A 15,295-nucleotide genomic window follows, 5' to 3' on the forward strand; every position below is an offset into this window, starting at 1 on the left:
TGTCTATATACTGTATATACAGTGAGTAGCATTTATATTGACAGTGGCAGATGATATGTAGCTACATATTAAAAGAAAAATGTGTTTTAAAGACTGTAAAACTATAATCTGTCATGGTAGCAGTGAATATTGTGGTGTTAGAGGGATGCCCTCCTAATGTTACAGGTGTCTCCTGTCATTAACATTGAACTTTCTGTTATAGACCATTTGGGAGTAAATTCTGATTAACATAAAGTCACATTAATAGAATCATATCCATGACTTGTACATATAATAGGCTACCTGTCAGTTCTCCTCATGGGGCTTCAATTATTAGGGATTAAATACTTCTCTAATATCACATTGCTTACTTTCTTTCTGAGTTTGATGTATTTGATACGACAATATGACAACAACAAACTAAATCAAAACGTCAAGTGCACACAAGATCACTTGTTTCCCTCCTCTGCCCACCGACGTGTGCCTCCTGGTGGAAGCGAGACAGCAGCAGCAGCAGCGTTGGATCAGTGTCTCTCTTCAGATCGTTGCCGTCTCTCTTCATACGTTCCTTCTGTTAGGAAACTCAGAGAAAAGGTGAACTGTAACATGAAGAAAAGCAACAGGTGGGAAAAAGAAACGTTTCACCTGCAGCCAGTTGATGTTGATGACCTCCCTACCTGCTCCTTCCTTTCTCTTTCAGTTTATCTTCTTCATTTTAAACATTAGTGGTTATCAACATAGGGGTCGGGCCCCTCCAAACGGGCACAAAATAGATCTGAGGGGGTCATGAGGTAATTAATGGAAGAGGAAGAAGAAACGAAGTTCTGCTGCAAAATATATCTTCTGAAAACGTCATTTTCATCCTTCCAAAATGCTTTTTGGAGGAAGGGAAGCTTCCTTTGAAGAGAAACTGAAAGCCTTCAGTTTATATTGTTTTATTGCAGTGAAGCTTTTGGTGCTTAATTGTAGTTACCCCCCCCCCCTCCTCTGAAGATGCTCACTTCCCCTTATTCTACATCTAACCAATGTAATTCAGACCTTCAGTCCATGATTAGTTTCTGAGATGACCGCTTGATAACATGTTAATCACCTGTAGCTTATCTTGGGAAACATGCCTCACACAGATACACGCTCTGTGAGTTATTGACGTGTCGTCCATTGTTGTGCTGGGAGTCCCACTGGTCAGAGTGTGGGAACCCCAGCCCTGCCTGAGCCACATGGCTTTGTTATGCTAATCTCCCAGTATAAAATGAGGAGCAGCCCCTCCAGGGACATCAGAGCTAACACCGTGGTCCATAAGAAGAAGCTGCACAGACATGGCTCCCTGCTCCACCAACTACTCCTCCATTCACCACATCTCTGACAGCATCAAGGTGAGTACTGCCGGGGGATCTGAAGGGGTTTTGCATCAGCTTGTACAGTAGAAATGTTTATTGAATCATGAGCTCACCTACCTGTCTCCTCTCCCCCCAGTTGAGAAAACCTGCCGTGGAGAAAATGCGCAGAGATCGCATCAACACCTGCATCGAGCAGCTCAAGGTCATTCTGGAGAAGGAGTTCCACAAGCAGGAGCCCAACTCCAAGCTGGAGAAGGCCGACATCCTGGAGATGACCGTGAGCTTCCTGAGGCAGCAGCTGCAGCCGGGTCTCTGTCAGAGCGACTACAACCAGGGCTACTCTCACTGCTGGAGGGACTCGGTGCACTTCCTGTCCGCTGGATCCAACACAGAGGCCTCTGTGGCTCCTCTGCAGGGCCTCCAGCAGCTCCATCGTCAGGCCCAGAGAGCCAGCAGCTCCTCCCCAGTGAGCTCCACCCTGAGGCCCACCTCGCTGCAGGACAGCAGCAGCAGAGGCCCCGTGTGGAGGCCTTGGTAGAGACTCGGACACTCTTTGACACCTGAGGGGACTTTCTCCCTCACTATGTAGGAAATATCTTTCCAGCCCGACTCATTTCACGATGGGTTTCCTTATTGTCTCATCACATTGATGGACAAGTAGTAAAAGCGAAAGGCTCTCACTTATTTGAAGGTTGTCCTGCTTTGACTTTGATTCACATTTGATGTTTGCTTTTCCTTTGTGTTTAAAGCTGGAGGGGAGTGATGATGGATTGTGTTTACTCCAGTGGAGTTTATCTTTGGACTGCTTTAACGTGACAGTATCTGCCGTACTGTTTTACACTGACAGCTGCTGTTGAGAATATTTCTCTTTTCTGTTTTGATCTATGCCAAACTGTATGTATGAGGATGATGATGATGATGAGGATGAGGATGAGGATGATGATGATGATGATGATGATGGTGTGTATGTTTGTGCAAATGGATGTTAACATTTTTGTTGATATTGCAGTTTTGTTATCACATTTAGGCTCTTAAATCTAACATTTGTTTGACAATTAACAATAAAAAGATACAATCATTAAAAAACACTGATTTCAGATTGTTTTTTTTATTTAATGAACAAAGCGTAGTTAGCGTATTGTTATTCGAGAATTGAAAAAAAAAAAAGTCTCATTATAATGATGACTTTCCTTTATTAAATAAAGGACATGTTATGTATTATTTTAAAAGTGTCCTGAGCTCGTCTTTATTTTGGAGAAGGTCACGTGATGTTTGGTCCAGGAAGCAACAGATATCAGGATGTTTTTGCACATAATACTCAAGTTAGAAGTCGTACTTCGATATACTAATACTAACATCTCCCTCCTTTTTTTTTTATATTTCTTTACATATTAGGAAACATGACAGCCTTTATTTTAATTGTATTAATCCAGAGCTCATTCCACGAAAACTGGAAAAAAAAATCTACACGCATTTAAGACACAAGCAAAGTGTCGAGTGGCCTTGTGTACAAATAATATTTTTGACTAAAAGATAAGAAAAGCATCAGTTACAATTTATATATTACACATAATTTACAATATGAAATTTATCTGCCATCAAATGATGGATACCTCGCCTGGTAGAAAGCTCAGGACGTTAGATCTATCCATAAGCATCATCACTGATGGAGGGAGGAGAGAGGAGATCGAGGAGGAGCCAACTCGATAGAGAGGCAGCACGTCCAACGCCCGGCCAGTTGAGGACGTTTTTTCTTTGTTTTGTTTTTGCTTGTTTTTGTTTTTTTCTTATAACAAATAAAATAAAATAAAATATGAAAAAAAAGAATAAATAAATAAATAAATAAATGAAAACAAAGAAAAAAATAAAAAGTCAACAGAACTGGGCAAAGATCAATATCATGTGACTGTGTACAGCGTGTGTGCTTGAGTGGGGGTGGGGGGTGGCTGGTAGTCAGTCAGGGTGCAAATCAAATTAAGGCAAAATTAATAAATAAATAAATCTAAATAGATACATTTATAAATTTATATTTATAAATAGATAAATATAAATAGATACATTTATAAATTTATATTTATAAATAGATAAATATAAATAAATAAATTGATAAATATAAATAGATACATTTATAAATCTATATTTATAAATAGATAAATATAAATAAATAAATAGATAAATATAAATAGATACATTTATACATTTATATTTATAAATAGATAAATATAAATAAATAAATACATAAATATAAATAGATACATTTATACATTTATATTCATAAATAGATATAAGAAATAAATAAATACATAAATATAAATAGATACATTTATAAATTTATATTGATAAATAGATAAATATTCATAAATAAATACATAAATATAAATAGATACATTTATACATTTATATTCATAAATAGATATAAGAAATAAATAAATACATAAATATAAATAGATACATTTATAAATTTATATTGATAAATAGATAAATATTCATAAATAAATACATAAATATAAATAGATAAATATAAATAGATACATTTATAAATTTATATTTATAAATAGATAAATATAAATAAATAAATTGATAAATATAAATAGATACATTTATACATTTATATTTATAAATAGATAAATATAAATAAATAAATACATAAATATAAATAGATACATTTATACATTTATATTCATAAATAGATAAATATTCATAAATAAATACATAAATATAAATAGATAAATAGATAAATAGAAATAGGGGGGTTATGGTGGTTTGTTTTGGAGGATTATGTAGAGGGGTGTTCCGGTGGCCCGTTGTCCTTCATGGATTACCTGTGTCATTGCAGTGTTATGGATTTTGCTCTCTGTTTATATCCGATATATATCTGAGCTCTCTGGAGGAGCCGCTCTTAATTTTATAGTGAGATCTAATTATCATAACAAAGCCATGTGACTCAGGCACAGCTGAGGTTTACATCACATCAATTACTCTGAGGTGAAGCAGTCACAGGCTGACCAGTAGAGATAAAGATATATATATCAGCCTGATAATGACGTGCTGTCAGTCTCTTATCTTATCTCAAACACCAGTTACACCAGTTACCCCAGCAGGAGAGCTCCTGATGTGCTCCCAGGGAATAATTAAACAGGATGTAATGCATTGGTGGTATCCAGGGAAAGGGTATTGCAAGTAAGAATGTCATTACTGATTTAATTTATAATTAATCAACTTTATATTACACTAATTGGATAATTTTTGAACATTTTGTCTCTTTAAATTCTTTGCAAAAAGTCTAAAAATACCCGTCATCATTATGCATCTTCTAAATTTCATTCCACATGAGACAATTTTACAGAAATAAATTCAATATTACTGAAATAAACAACAAATTCACACTGCTGCACCTGCAGATTCAATGTCATTCAGACTGTGATTTGTTGCTCACAGTGTTTGTATCTTGGGTGTCCTTAATTTATATATATATTGAGCCACTTTGTGTATATGGTGCTATATATATATATATATTTAAAATGTATTTAGCATTCTATTTATCTCATTCCATTCTCATAACATTTGTGAAATACTGTTACTGCGACTTACCTTTAATCCTAATTGTCACATGTATATACAGTACTTTTATTTTATCATCACTTTTTATCTTATTGTCACTTTATCTTGTAATTGTCTTTCTTTATTATCATTTTTTTCTTATCCTATGCAACTATTGCTTTTATTGCTGAGCCGTTCTCTCATCCTGTACATTTCATTGTACCGTTGACGTTGTGTTAACCTACATATGACAAATAATACAGAAACTGAATATTGTATTCTTTAGGAGAAACTTCTGACCACCATCTGTCCGACTGTATCCGTCAGACAAACTGACCAGAAGCCTGAAAGATGCTTCAACAAATTTTAAATATTGTGTGATGATGAATATTAATTTCCCTAAAATGCAGCGGATCAGAAAGCTCGTCAAATAAATCTCCTGAGATCTTCCCCACGGCGCACTGCTCTGGTCCTCTGACAATAAAACTCCTGCTTGTTCACCCATGGCACACTTCTATTGTTGACCGAGGGTATTAAGCCGTGAGTGGACAGAGAGACTGTGGGAAAACCAAGCTCGGACTCTACTCACACATCTACTGGTCAACAGCGCTGACCTCCCAGCCACAAAAGGCCTTTTCATGTCTCCTCTCAAACAACAGCCAACAGCAGCACTCTGTGTGTGTGTGTGTGCGTGTGTGTGTGTGTGTGTGTGTGTGTGTGTGTGTCTGTGTGTATGTGCAACCACACACACACAAGACAGGCCAATTGTGCATTTATTTGATATGCAATGAGATGTTAGGTGACGTCATGCTGCAATACTGAAACTCTTCTTTCTGTTGACCAGCTGCCACTTGTTGAAAATATCATCATATCATCATCATATCGCTTTTATCCACTCAAACCGACATTTATAAACTATAAAAAGGCTTTACAGGTTGCTTAATCAAATGTAAAAATCAGACAAGACTCTCTTTTATTGATACTAGAGAGGTTTTTGACCAATTACTGTCAGTTTCAAATTAATGGAGCTAAGTGAAACTTCCTCAGAGGCAGCAGTATGAGGGCCACATTGATGGGAGAATAAAAATCTGAGATTTTGAGAATAAAGTCATAATATTACCAGAAAAAAGTCGTAATTTAATGAGAATAAAGTCATAACTTTACGAGAAAAAAAAGTGATTTCCTCCTCCACAAAAGAGTCATAGGTTTACGTGAAAAAAAATTGTAATATTATGAGAATAAAGTCATAAGTTTACGAGAAAAAAAGTCACAATTATGAGTATAAAGTTATAATACTATAAAGTAGTAATTTTACGAAATATTATTCAGCTGAATAACAAATGACTGAAGCTATAATTAGTTATTTCATTACTATTTTATTAGTGGTTAAATGAGCCATGGATGTCAAAGGAATAACTTCTCTGTCTTCACTTTACATAAACATTTTTTATCAGTTCACCCTTAATAAGTTAAATGGAGTTTTACAAATGTATAGAGACACAAAGATGAAGTTTATTTAGTTGTTTTCTTTTCCCCTACTGTGGCCAATCTAATACAGTTATTTGTACACATACAATTAACGTTTTAAACTCATTTAAAAGTGACATTTGACCTGTGTCGTTCCAATTGTTGTACCTGGTATTCCTGCATCATACAATTCAACTATTTTTCATCAACTGAAATAATTACAAGCTTTATGTTTTATGTTTTATTTGCACATTTTTAAAAAGAAAGGTCAGTCTGAGAAAGAGTAAATAGAAATAACATCCATGTGCAGCTGAGGTAGAAACCCTCTGCAGACTTATCTAAAACCTTTACCTAAAAGGGAGAATATATATATATATATAAATAAAAAATAACGATGCAAAATAAAATATGAATTAACATCTTTTATATCTCAGATCACATTGTAAATTATGATTATCTGCTAATGAAAATATCACCACTATGTTGAAAACACAACAAAATGTCTATATTCTGGATACATACTGTAGATACAGTAGATATATGGATGGACGTGAGCGTCATTGTTTGCTCATGGTATACATTTGAATACAGTTCTGGAAATGGGCAGTGGTGTTCATTTGCGGTCTCAGGGCAATTATATAGATTTTGGGCAGGAAGTAGCCGCCGAGGAAGGCCAGGACGCTGAAGAGCGTGGCGAAGACGTGCGCGGCCATGGTGAACGGGCCTCTGCTGATGAGGTAGACGGTGAAGAAGCTCATCCAGGAGATCATGTACACCATCAGGCTGAAGGTCACACACTTGGCCTCGTTGTAGTTGGCTGGCAGGTCTTTGCCCATGTAGCTGAAAGAGAAGCAGAGGAAGCTGAGCAGCGATACGTAAGCGAGCTCGAGGCCTGGACCGGGTGAGAGGGTGTTACTGCACTCCAACACAATGCTGTCCTTGTAGAAGTTCAGATCTTGGGACGGCTGGGGGGGGCTGACTGCCACACGGACCACAGAAATCACCAAGATGGTGACGGACACCAGGAAAATGGTAAACTCCGGCCCGTGTTTTTTGGCCCACTTGTCATAGGCTGGCGGCAGCTTGGATGCAAATTTAAAAATGCAGACGACCTGGAGGGAGCGCACGGTGATGCAGGCCAGGCACACAGTGAAGCTGAACATGAATAGAGGCTGCTTGAGGATGCAGGCCAGAGGAGACGGACGGCCAAAATGGCACAAAGAGCTCATGGCAGCGGCAGTCAGGGCTGCCAGCATCAGGAGGCAGGTGCGGCCTCCGGCAGACTTGGCCACGGGCGTGTTCAGGTTGAGCAGCAGGATTACCGCGGAGCTGGAGGTCATGAGAAGACAGGTGGCCAGAAAGAAGAGCAGGGCGATGGAGAGGGGGGCGTCCCAGGCCAGCAGCAGGACAGTCCTGTTCAGACACTGCTCGCTGCTCGGGGGGGCCCACTGCTCCGGCTCACACGGCTGGCATGAAGTGGATTCTGAGAGAGAGAGACAGCATGGATGGAAAAGCTGCGCTGTGTTCATATTTAACATTGCTGAGTCATCCAGAGGAAATGTTATGATCTAGAGCAGAAAGCATTTTTTAGGCATTTCTGACATGTTATGCACCGTGCCCCCTTTTCAAAAAAGGGGGTTTGTGTCCTTTAGCGCCTGCATCAGGACATAGTATGAGTACACAGCGCCACCTGCTGGTCAACCTCACACACAACAGATACAAAAATCCTGCTGTGTTGGAGTGATAGTCATTTTGTTCAACTAGACCAGAGGTCAGCAACCTGCGTCTCTTCAGCTCCTCTCCAGTGGCACCATGTGGATTTATAAAAATGGAAATGAAGAACTGTTTTTTGTTTACATTTTCATTTTTATTTATCATTGTTGGAGGTCTATGGTACGACGGTATAACGGAGTATTAGGGCCACATCGAGGAAAAAATAAATAAATCTGAGTTTTCAAGAATAAAGTCATAATATTATGAAGTAGTAATTGTACATTTCATTTTATTTTTTCAAGTTATGACTTTATTCTTGTAATATCACAATTTTTTTTCTCAGAAAGATAGGACTTTATTCTCGCAATATTCTGACTTTATTCTGTAAATCTCAGATGTTTTTTCCCTCAATGTGGTCCTAATACTCCGTAGTACATTGTCTCTTTGGTCCTCACTGCATTAGACTTATATATCACATCACAATGATCACATGTTTTGCGGCTCCAGACAGATTTCTGGCTCTTTTGATAGTAAAGGTTGCTGACCCCTGACCTTTAACCCTGAACTAGATCAACGGGAAAAATCATAAAGAAAAGAAAATGTCCTGTTCTGTTTGTCAGTGTGATCTTTGTCCTGACTGTCTGACTGCTATAGGGCTGCAACTAACGATTATTTTCATTGTCAATTAATCTGTCAATTATTTTCTTGATTAATTGATTAGTTGTTTGGTTTATAAAATGTCAGAAAATGGAGAAAAAGGTTGATCAGTGTTTCCCAAAGCTCAAGATGACGCCCTCAAATGTGTCTTGTTTTGTCCACAACTCAAAGGTATTCAGTTTACTGTCATAAAGGAGGAACGAAACCAGAAAATATTCATATTTTAGAAGCTGGAATTAGAGAATTTTGACTTTTTTTTTTCCTTGAAATATTACTCAAACCGATTAATTGATTATCAAAATAGTTTAGCAATTAATTGATTAGTTGATGCAGCTCCAGTCTGCCACCATTTTTCATGCTCTCTGTCTTAAATTTTCTTTTTGGATATCTTTCTATTTTGTTTTATTTGCTTTCACACTTAACAACGACCTCCATCACATGCTTCACACATTCCCTCCGCTGATGATGATGAAGACATCCACAACATTTATTGTGTAGTATAATGAATTGTTAAATTCTGCACGGCCTGTTCAACCTCCCGTCTTTGTCACAAGCCGACTGGTGAGGTTGAAACATTATTAATCTATATTGATTTGTTTTGCAGGTTGTCAGTTTGTCTATACATGAAGCAAAGATCTCATTTAAAGGTCCCATATTGTAAACAGGGGTTTTCATGTCTTCTTTTTTTTTTTTTTAAATGTTTTATAATCAGGCCCTTTAAACGGGCTGTCACGATTCTAAATGTGTTCCAGTTTATTTCCAGTTGCAGTGTATGTGAATGACATCAGCTGACAGGACGTAAACAAGGACCCAAGCTGTTGCCTAGCAACGCAATTCTGCTGAAATGTGCTAAAAGGGAGCGTTTCAGACAAAGGGTAAATACTGACATATTCAGGCAGACAGTATGAGGAAAATAAAAGTAACACAATACAAGTATATACCTGAAAATGAGCACGATATTGGACCTTTAAAAAAAACACCTTTCCAGTTGTCCTCTCTGTTATTTTTGTCTGAATATTTTTGTGGTGCTTTGACTTTTTCTTCTGTGTGTCTTTGTGTTACCACTTTTATTGAGAAATGTAGCCGAGGGGCAGGCCTGGCAGTCGAAGCAGCATGTGTGTTGCCCCGTCTGCAGCTTCTTGTGGCCTCGCGGGCAAGGTGGAGAGCAGATGGACAGCGGCGCCTAGACACAACCAACACATATAACTTTTATTTAATTTAATAGGATCAACATTTTCAGTTGCAATGTCTGATTATTATTATTACTGTGGGATTATTACAAATAAGCAGGCAGCTGAACAAACACTTTATTCCAGTTGAGGGAAATGTATTCAGGTCTCTTTGAAACAGAACAAATTTTAAATATTCATAATTTTGTTATTTCATAAAACCCTTTGCAGATTTCTCACTCATAGTTGCACCACATTTACACTGAATTAGATTAGAAGCTAATGAGTTTTAAGCTTCTACACTAGAGTTGTAACCAGGGTTGGAAATTGGCACCAGCCACCAGCCAAATGCCGGTAAAATATGCAAGTGGCTGCTAAAGCAATGATAATCTATTGAGTGGCTGGTAGATTTTGTTATTTCCAACACTGGTTGTAACGGGATACCGGTATCAAGGTAGTATGAGTTGACAGTTATCATACCATGCACATTTACTATCTACGGTATTGAAAAAGAAAAATGATATAGTGCTGCTAACATGTAAACTAACATGCTTTAGTTATATAGCATATTATAATTGCATGCTATTTTTTTTTTAATCAGGTTTATAAGTAAAAGATAATGAACAGCTAGCCGGTCATTGTTGTGAAAGAAACCGATGCATCGCCCTGAAGGGGATTATTTCACAACAATGACCCGCTAGCTGTACATTATCCCGCTTATTACACGGCTACTTACTGAAGAAATCAATAATTTGACACAAAAACGGTCCTCCAGAGTCTGAGATCAGATTGGCGCCCATAGCAACGGTCTGTTATACATAGCAACGGTCTGTTATATTTAGCAACGGTCTGCTATAAAGAAATAACAGACCGTAGAACGCCGGGTTATCGTACCGTGAAAATGTCATCCCGTTACAACCCTACTTCACACACACAAACACTTTACTCACAGATGCTCCAATAGGTCGTACTGGTGTTGAATCTCCCGCATCGTGCCACTCGATTCGATCGGCATCAACTGTGAGCGTGATGGGATCTGGGCTGAAGGAGCCCACCACTCTGAGTGACCAGTCGGTTCCCCTCCAAACCCAGGAAACGATGTCGTATCCTGTGGGCGGGTCACCGTTCTTGTCGAAGTACACCGAGGTGTTGCCCAGAGAGAATCGCACCTCCTTAATCAGTGAGAGCAGCTGAGGTGGAGAGGAAGAAGGAAACATCAGTGCCTAACAGATAGAGTGAGATTTTCTTCTTTGCTAAAACACAAGTTTACATCTGCTCACCTCCCACGGATACACCCTCCTCCGTTGACACTCTCCAGAATCACAACCAAGTGCTCGGTGCAGAGCATGAGCCACGGCATACACCGCCTTATACACGTTGAAGGAGGAGGTGATGTCATATTTCTCCAGAGAAAACTTGTTCCTGGCGAGGCTGTACAGGTCTATGCTCTGTAGACAGTCATCGCCTGGACTCGTGGTAACATTGGAGACTTCCTGGGTGTCACTGTGTTGCATTGCAGCCTCAACTACCTTTCTCTCAAACTCCTCAAAACCAGATATGGCTGCATACTTGATGGATACGCCGAGCACAGTGCCGATGGTGTGGATCCCAGGTATCCTTGATATGCGAGTAGCTACTGACCAGTCCTCCGTCCCAATCCAAACCTTACCCGTCACGTTCCGCTTAACGACAAACGGGAAGAAGCCGCTGAGTATTGTCTTGCTGGAAAACACCACAATGGTGTTGACTTTGGTCTTCAGTATTCCTTCCACCAGGTTCCTCATGGTCTGGCTCGTGTCGTTTGTGTACGAGGGGATGACTCCTTGGTAGGCGATGCAGATGCCGTGGTGCGGCGCTTGCTCGTACAGGCTCTGCATGCCCGTCAGACCGTAGGCGTTGTCGCTGCCTAAGAGAGCAATCCAGGTCCACTTAAAATGGATCAGAAGCTGGATCATAGCCTCCACCTGGTTCTTGTCACTGGGAATTGTGCGGAGAAAGGCTGGATAGAGGAACTTCTTGCTCAGCATTTCATTTGATGCTTCATAAGAGATCTAAAAGTGAAGCAAGAGCATGTGAGGAATGATTCTGCATTATGGACGCCTCGTCATGTGGCTGCCCGTTGGCATGAAAAAGGCGTGTTTTTTAGTGACGTTTGTGACGTGTTTTCCGCAGCTATATTACAGTGTTTCTGTACGTATTTTACTTAGTTCACGTACTTATTTTAAGCCCAACCAAGACGTTTTTCCTAAACCTATCAAAATGATTTTGTTGCCTCAACCTAACTGCGGATGTTACCGTAGTTTTTGCGGAGTGGCGTACAAATGACACGTAAAAAGGCTAAAATGCGTCCTCATGACACGCGGAATGTCTGTGTAATGTTGTGCTATTTATACGTCTTCCTTCCTGTGAGACTGGATTGCAGGATGTGGAATATGTAATAATTCAAGGGCAACTTTCCAGGTAATAACTTACTTGTGGTACAAGGTAGGCTCCCAGTAGAGCAGCTGGGGTGAAAGATTTGCTGCTGCTGTCCGGCCCGATCACAGCCACGGCCCTTTGACTGTAGTTGTAGTTTGTGTTGCTCTCTGTCTCAGATGTAGAGGGGCTCTGATACTGCTGCTCCAGCAGGTCCAGCGTGGCCAGGATGCTGGCTGCTACCGAGCAGATGTCGTACATCTGGTAGCCCAGCTTCACCCCCGGTAAAAGAGGCTGCGGTCCGGTGCCGTTGTTAATTTCTTCCACAGCAAATCTCATGGCTTGCAGTAGGTGGAATCCATGTTTGTTGGGGGCACCTCTAGAAAAAGGTAACATGTAATAAATAAGACAACATTTTAAAGACCACCGGTGAGATACATCTGATCAGTGGAGTTGGAAGTATAGCTGCAACAATTAATCAATTAGTCGTCAACTATTAAATTATTTGCCAACTATTTTGATAATCGATTAATCGGTTTGAATAATTAATAAGAAAAAAAGTCTAAATTCTGTTTCCAGCTTCTTAAATGTGAATATTTTCTGGTTTCTTTGTTGTGGACAAAACAAGACATTTGAGGACGTCATCTTGGGCTTTGATCAACATTTTTCACCATTTTCTGACATTTTACAGACCAAACAACTAATCGAATAATCGAGAAAATAATGGACACATTAATCAACAATGAAACTAATGGTTAGTTGCAGCCCTAGTTGGAAGTCAACTGTCCAGTAAAACTCACTCATCGCATGGACCCACAGCAGGCAAACCAGCACCTGGTCCATCTGTGTCGTGGAGAGGAAAGAGTCCAGCGATGGAGTAGTCGCCCTGCAGCTGCATGCCCTGCCCCTGAGAGATGTAATCCAGTTCCCCACCAGCGAACTGCAGCATCAGCCAGCCTAAGGACAGAACCATGGCACCAGACAGATCCATATTCACCTCCTCGCTGCTGCCGATGGAGCTCGGTGTGGTTTGAGAAACGGATCAGGGCTTGTTTTTTTAAAGTGTGGATTGGTGCAGGGAGGGATGAGAAGACCACCTTTGCATCTCTCTGGGGAGTGTTGGTTGAGTGAAGAGCATTTGCATGTCAGATTTGTTTGTGTGACTGTGGAGTTTCCATCCCATTAAAAATGAATTGCATAAATGTAATAAGCCATGAAAAGAGAGACCGGTGATTTTTCCATTAATCTTTGACAAGTGACAACTGTAAACCAGAGCAGACACAGACCGTTTGTAGGTCAGTGCAGATCTAATAATCATAAAGCTGTTGTTTCACTTCATTAAAGCTGTTTAAAAAAATATTTTGAGCAGAAACTTTTACCTTATTAGAGTCTGTTTTAAAGGATTTTTCAAAATTCAGTCATTTGAGAATATCTTTATGTCCACTTTAACTGGATAATAACATGATACTGCTTTGTCTTTTGTTTGTCAGGTCTCTTGTCTTTTGCTTTTGAGGAGATCACTGGTGACACAATGTGCAGGTTCAAGAAGGCCGAAAACATCAAATCTTGAGAAAGAAAAGCACACTCTGCACATTTAGGTCCAATGCAATGATTTCATCAAAAAAGCCGCCACGCTTTTTAGACCTTAAGCAGGGAAAATATCTCTCTTGTAAAAGATACTTTAATTTCCATGAGACTTTTACTTGGTTGAATATTTATATTTATAACATTTTGCCACCTAAATTTGATGAGTTAACATTGTAAAAACATTTATGGACAAACAAGAAGTTTTGTGAGCAAACAATATAATAACTTTAGTAGTAACTTTCATGACTTTTATGTCACATTTTGAGTTAAGTATTTGTTTGTATGGCCATATAAGCATTTCAAATTAAAGGTTTACATGTAAACAAAAGTTACAGTGCAGTGTAATATTTAATATATATATATTAAATATTACAATGCACTGTAACTTTTATTCTTGTATTTTTATACCTTGTCTTATTATATTTTAGCTTGTTTTTATTTTCTGTTCTCTTTGATGTTTAAAGACTGTTTTAAATGTATTTAAATGTCCTTTAATAATGTGTTTCTTTTGCACTTTGTCTCGATGCTTTTGATATTTTATATAAAGCTCTTTGAATTGCCTTGCTACTGATATGTGCTATATTAATTAACTATTGTCCATGTTGCCTCACTGGGAAACTAAAAAGGAACAGAGCCTTCATGAATTAATGTTATTAGTTGAAACAGTGTTTTTTGCTGCTTAAAATGTCTGTCAAGAAAAAGGTTTGTGCAGGTGTAGCTTTGCATTTTGGTTGACATTTGAGGCTCATTTTGTTAAACACACCTGTTGTACTAACATACAATTTGCCTGATCACCTGCGTGCAGGACCCAAACCCATTGTTTTGACAGGAATATTGTGCATTTTGTCAACCACAGTATTATGGAGGCAAATGGACATGTAAATCTCCACGTCTGGACAAACAAATAGATTTGAGTAAAACTTGCATCGTGTAAGCTTTTCTATTTTCAACAGAAAAATTATTTGGTAATAGCCTTTATGATAATTTCTAGAGATGCACCGATCAGACTTTTTCAGTCCCGATAACTATATCGATACCTGGGCTTTGGGTATCGGCCGATACCGAGTACCGATCCCATACCAGTGTTTGATTAATCAGCTGTATGCCTCACTGTGTGGAAGTGACTGGATCATTCTGTTATGTGTAACAACAACATCAGGCTGGACTTAAACATTACTTTCCTAACTTTGTAAAACAAAATATAACTGATAAATACATAGATATACATTTACTGAATTATTGTTTATTAATAAAGTAATAAATCCTGCACCTGCAACTTGGTAAAAAAAAAAATCTTAAAGATTAACAGGAATTACAATTCAAGTGTATTATTATTATTCAGAAGATGCATTTACAAACAGTAAGGCAATCATTACAATTATAAAATGTTCATCCTCTGGACTGAACAGATACCACATGAGACATACGAAA

The 15,295-nt window shown here is 38.6% G+C and overlaps 2 protein-coding genes across 2 annotated transcripts; one reads left to right on the top strand and one right to left on the bottom strand.

Annotated features, from left to right (window-relative positions):
• Positions 1 to 1,078: 1,078 nt before the first annotated feature.
• On the top strand, positions 1,079 to 2,402 carry her12 (hairy-related 12). The gene is made up of 2 exons (XM_074642761.1): positions 1,079 to 1,352; positions 1,453 to 2,402. Exons 1-2 carry the CDS (start codon positions 1,296 to 1,298, stop codon positions 1,852 to 1,854), a joined length of 459 nt encoding a protein of 152 aa, XP_074498862.1. The 5' UTR covers positions 1,079 to 1,295; the 3' UTR covers positions 1,855 to 2,402.
• A 4,222-nt stretch (positions 2,403 to 6,624) lies between these two features.
• Positions 6,625 to 13,268, bottom strand: tas1r1 (taste receptor, type 1, member 1). The gene is made up of 6 exons (XM_074642534.1): positions 13,078 to 13,268; positions 12,335 to 12,656; positions 11,143 to 11,913; positions 10,834 to 11,052; positions 9,756 to 9,876; positions 6,625 to 7,806 (listed from the first exon to the last, which is right to left on the bottom strand). The coding sequence occupies exons 1-6, from the start codon at positions 13,266 to 13,268 to the stop codon at positions 6,881 to 6,883; spliced, it is 2,550 nt and encodes an 849-aa protein (XP_074498635.1). The 3' UTR covers positions 6,625 to 6,880.
• Between the last annotated feature and the right edge of the window lie 2,027 nt (positions 13,269 to 15,295).

The sequence above is a fragment of the Sebastes fasciatus genome, chromosome 8, assembly GCF_043250625.1.
Source record: "Sebastes fasciatus isolate fSebFas1 chromosome 8, fSebFas1.pri, whole genome shotgun sequence".
Taxonomy (NCBI): Eukaryota; Metazoa; Chordata; class Actinopteri; order Perciformes; family Sebastidae; genus Sebastes; species Sebastes fasciatus.

Coding starts and splice junctions, on each gene's coding strand:
- tas1r1 (XM_074642534.1), bottom strand. CDS start 13,268: ATGGATCTGTCTGGTGCCATGGTTCTGTCCTTAGGCTGGCTGATGCTG. Junction 12,657..13,077: donor GCTGTGGGTCCATGCGATGA/GTGAGTTTTACT, acceptor ACCTTTTTCTAG/AGGTGCCCCCAACAAACATG. Junction 11,914..12,334: donor GAGCCTACCTTGTACCACAA/GTAAGTTATTAC, acceptor CTTCACTTTTAG/ATCTCTTATGAAGCATCAAA.
- her12 (XM_074642761.1), top strand. CDS start 1,296: ATGGCTCCCTGCTCCACCAACTACTCCTCCATTCACCACATCTCTGAC. Junction 1,353..1,452: donor ACATCTCTGACAGCATCAAG/GTGAGTACTGCC, acceptor CTCTCCCCCCAG/TTGAGAAAACCTGCCGTGGA.